Source organism: Sceloporus occidentalis, unplaced genomic scaffold (assembly GCF_023333645.1).
Source record: "Sceloporus occidentalis isolate IW3139 unplaced genomic scaffold, rSceOcc1.0.p SCAF_10, whole genome shotgun sequence".
Classification (NCBI taxonomy): Eukaryota; Metazoa; Chordata; class Lepidosauria; order Squamata; family Phrynosomatidae; genus Sceloporus; species Sceloporus occidentalis.
The window spans coordinates 4,956,960-4,959,086 of NW_028316990.1; the positions used below are offsets into that span (position 1 = coordinate 4,956,960).

At 40.2% G+C, this 2,127-nt stretch overlaps 1 protein-coding gene across 1 annotated transcript; it reads left to right on the top strand.

Annotated features, from left to right (window-relative positions):
• Positions 1 to 288: 288 nt before the first annotated feature.
• LOC149305761 (arylamine N-acetyltransferase, pineal gland isozyme NAT-10-like) lies at positions 289 to 1,432 on the top strand. The gene is given in 1 exon segment (XM_089476789.1): positions 289 to 1,432. A coding segment is annotated over 1 exon segment (873 nt). The 3' UTR covers positions 1,162 to 1,432.
• Positions 1,433 to 2,127: the final 695 nt, after the last annotated feature.

The following is a 2,127-nucleotide window of genomic DNA, read 5'->3' on the forward strand; positions in this document are numbered from 1 at the left end:
TTGCATAGGTAAACTAAGCAAGAGTACACTATTACAGACTGAAAGTGTCCTATAAAGACGTCCTATAAAGTAAAATTAAGATGTCCTATAAAGGGAGGCTTACCCTTGACTTACAGTAGTCCCAAATGTGTCCTTGTTTTGACTCTCCTTTGCTTCAGCTCCATAATTTCTTTGAAACATCACCGTTAAAAAATCCGAGAGACCACCACATACGTTGGCGGGAAAGCATGGCCTTTCCTATCTCCATGATTTTTAATTAGCTTCTTAAATGCTTGCTTTGCAGGAAACATGAACGTTGAAGACTATTTTGCAAGAACTGACTACAAAGGCCCTCTGGAAAAACTCGATTTGGAAACCTTAACGGCGATCCTCCAGCACCATATACGGGCGGTACCTTTTGAAAACCTCAGTATCCACTGCGGAGGAACCATTGGTTTGGACTTGGATCAAGTTTACGAGAAAATTGTACGGAAAAGGCGTGGAGGTTGGTGTATGGAGAACAACCAGTTGTTATCCTGGGTTCTTAAAACCCTGGGATATAACACCACCATGTTAGGGGCCTATGTCTACGTTCCACAGCAAAATGATTATGGTACTTCTATGAATCATCTCATCCTTAAGGTAGTGATTGGTGGCGCAACCTACATTGTGGATGGTGGCTTTGGTTCTGCGTACCAAATGTGGCAACCGATGGAACTGGTTTCTGGCAAAGACCAGCCTCAAACACCGGGGATCTTTCGCTTCACGGAAGAAAATGGCACTTGGTACTTTGCGAAAATTAGAAGGAAACAACACGTTCCCAATTCCGACTTTGCCAACTCAGATCTCTTAGACCAAGGGGAGTGCAGGAACATCTATTTGTTCAGCCTTGAGCCACGGACAATGGAAGACTTTCGGTACCAGTGTTCATATCTCCAAATGTCCCCAGATTCTCTGTTTACAAGGAAATCTATCTGCACCCTCCAAACTACTGATGGTTTTTGAGCTTTGATTGGGTGGACATTCTCGGAGACAAAATACAACTACCAGGAGAACATGGATCTGGTGGAAATGAAAGAATTGAAGGATGACCAAGTGGAGGAAATGTTGAAAGAGAAATTTGGAATAATGCTGGAGAGCAAGCTGGTTCCAATTAACCTCCAAGGGCCATATTCCATCTAGAGTGGAAGATAAAATATTGCATGATGCTATATGTTTGCAGCATTGCACAGTGCTATAGATGTGCAGCAGGATTTGCTGTCTGTTTAATGATTTACTAAATGGTGGATTAAACTTTAATCCACCATCATTACATAAAATGCAATAAAAGGACCCAAACTATAGGCATGGGTTAATACACAGAATAGGATGACTGTACATTTTGCTTTCACTGACACTGACAACCAGTGACTGCACAGAAGGGAATTAAACCATCTCTGATAATGAATTCCTGAAAAATTTAAGCATTTGAAAATGAAGTGATTTGTTTTCTAGATATTATTAAATCACATCTGTATAATGATTTACTAAATGGTGGACAAGGCACAGTCTTTCAGTTTCAGAGGAAGACAATGGCAATCACCTCTGAACAAATCCTGCCAAGAAACTGTGAGAGGTTAACATTAGGTTTGAGTCCTATTGGGGAGAGAAGTGGGGTATAAATCCAATAAATTAATTAAAACAATCAATAATCTAGGTTTGCCATAGGTCCAAAATGACTTGAAGGCAGACAGCATCAACAACGTCTGTGTCTACACTAGAAATAAAGAAGACTTTAAGTGTTGTACCTCCATCCTACGGAAAAAGAATAGATTTGTTGGATTTTTGGCTTGGCCAAGATATTTGTTTTGGCTACTTTTGTCCTTTAAACAAAACAATCTATATATGGCAAGTGGTTGAAATTTTGGGACACTGTCTATCAGAGAGCTCTGGTGCCACAGGAAACTATGAATCCCAGAATTCCATAGGATGGAGTCACAGCAGTTAAAGCAGTGTCAAACTGGATTATTTCTGCAGTACAGATTCGATCAATAGTATAGAATCCCCATACAGTGCCATCAGTCAATCTCTATGAAGCATCTGTCCACAATCGAAAATATTCCATATGAGGGATAAGGAAAACAGGGGAATTACTACAAGTTAACTAAC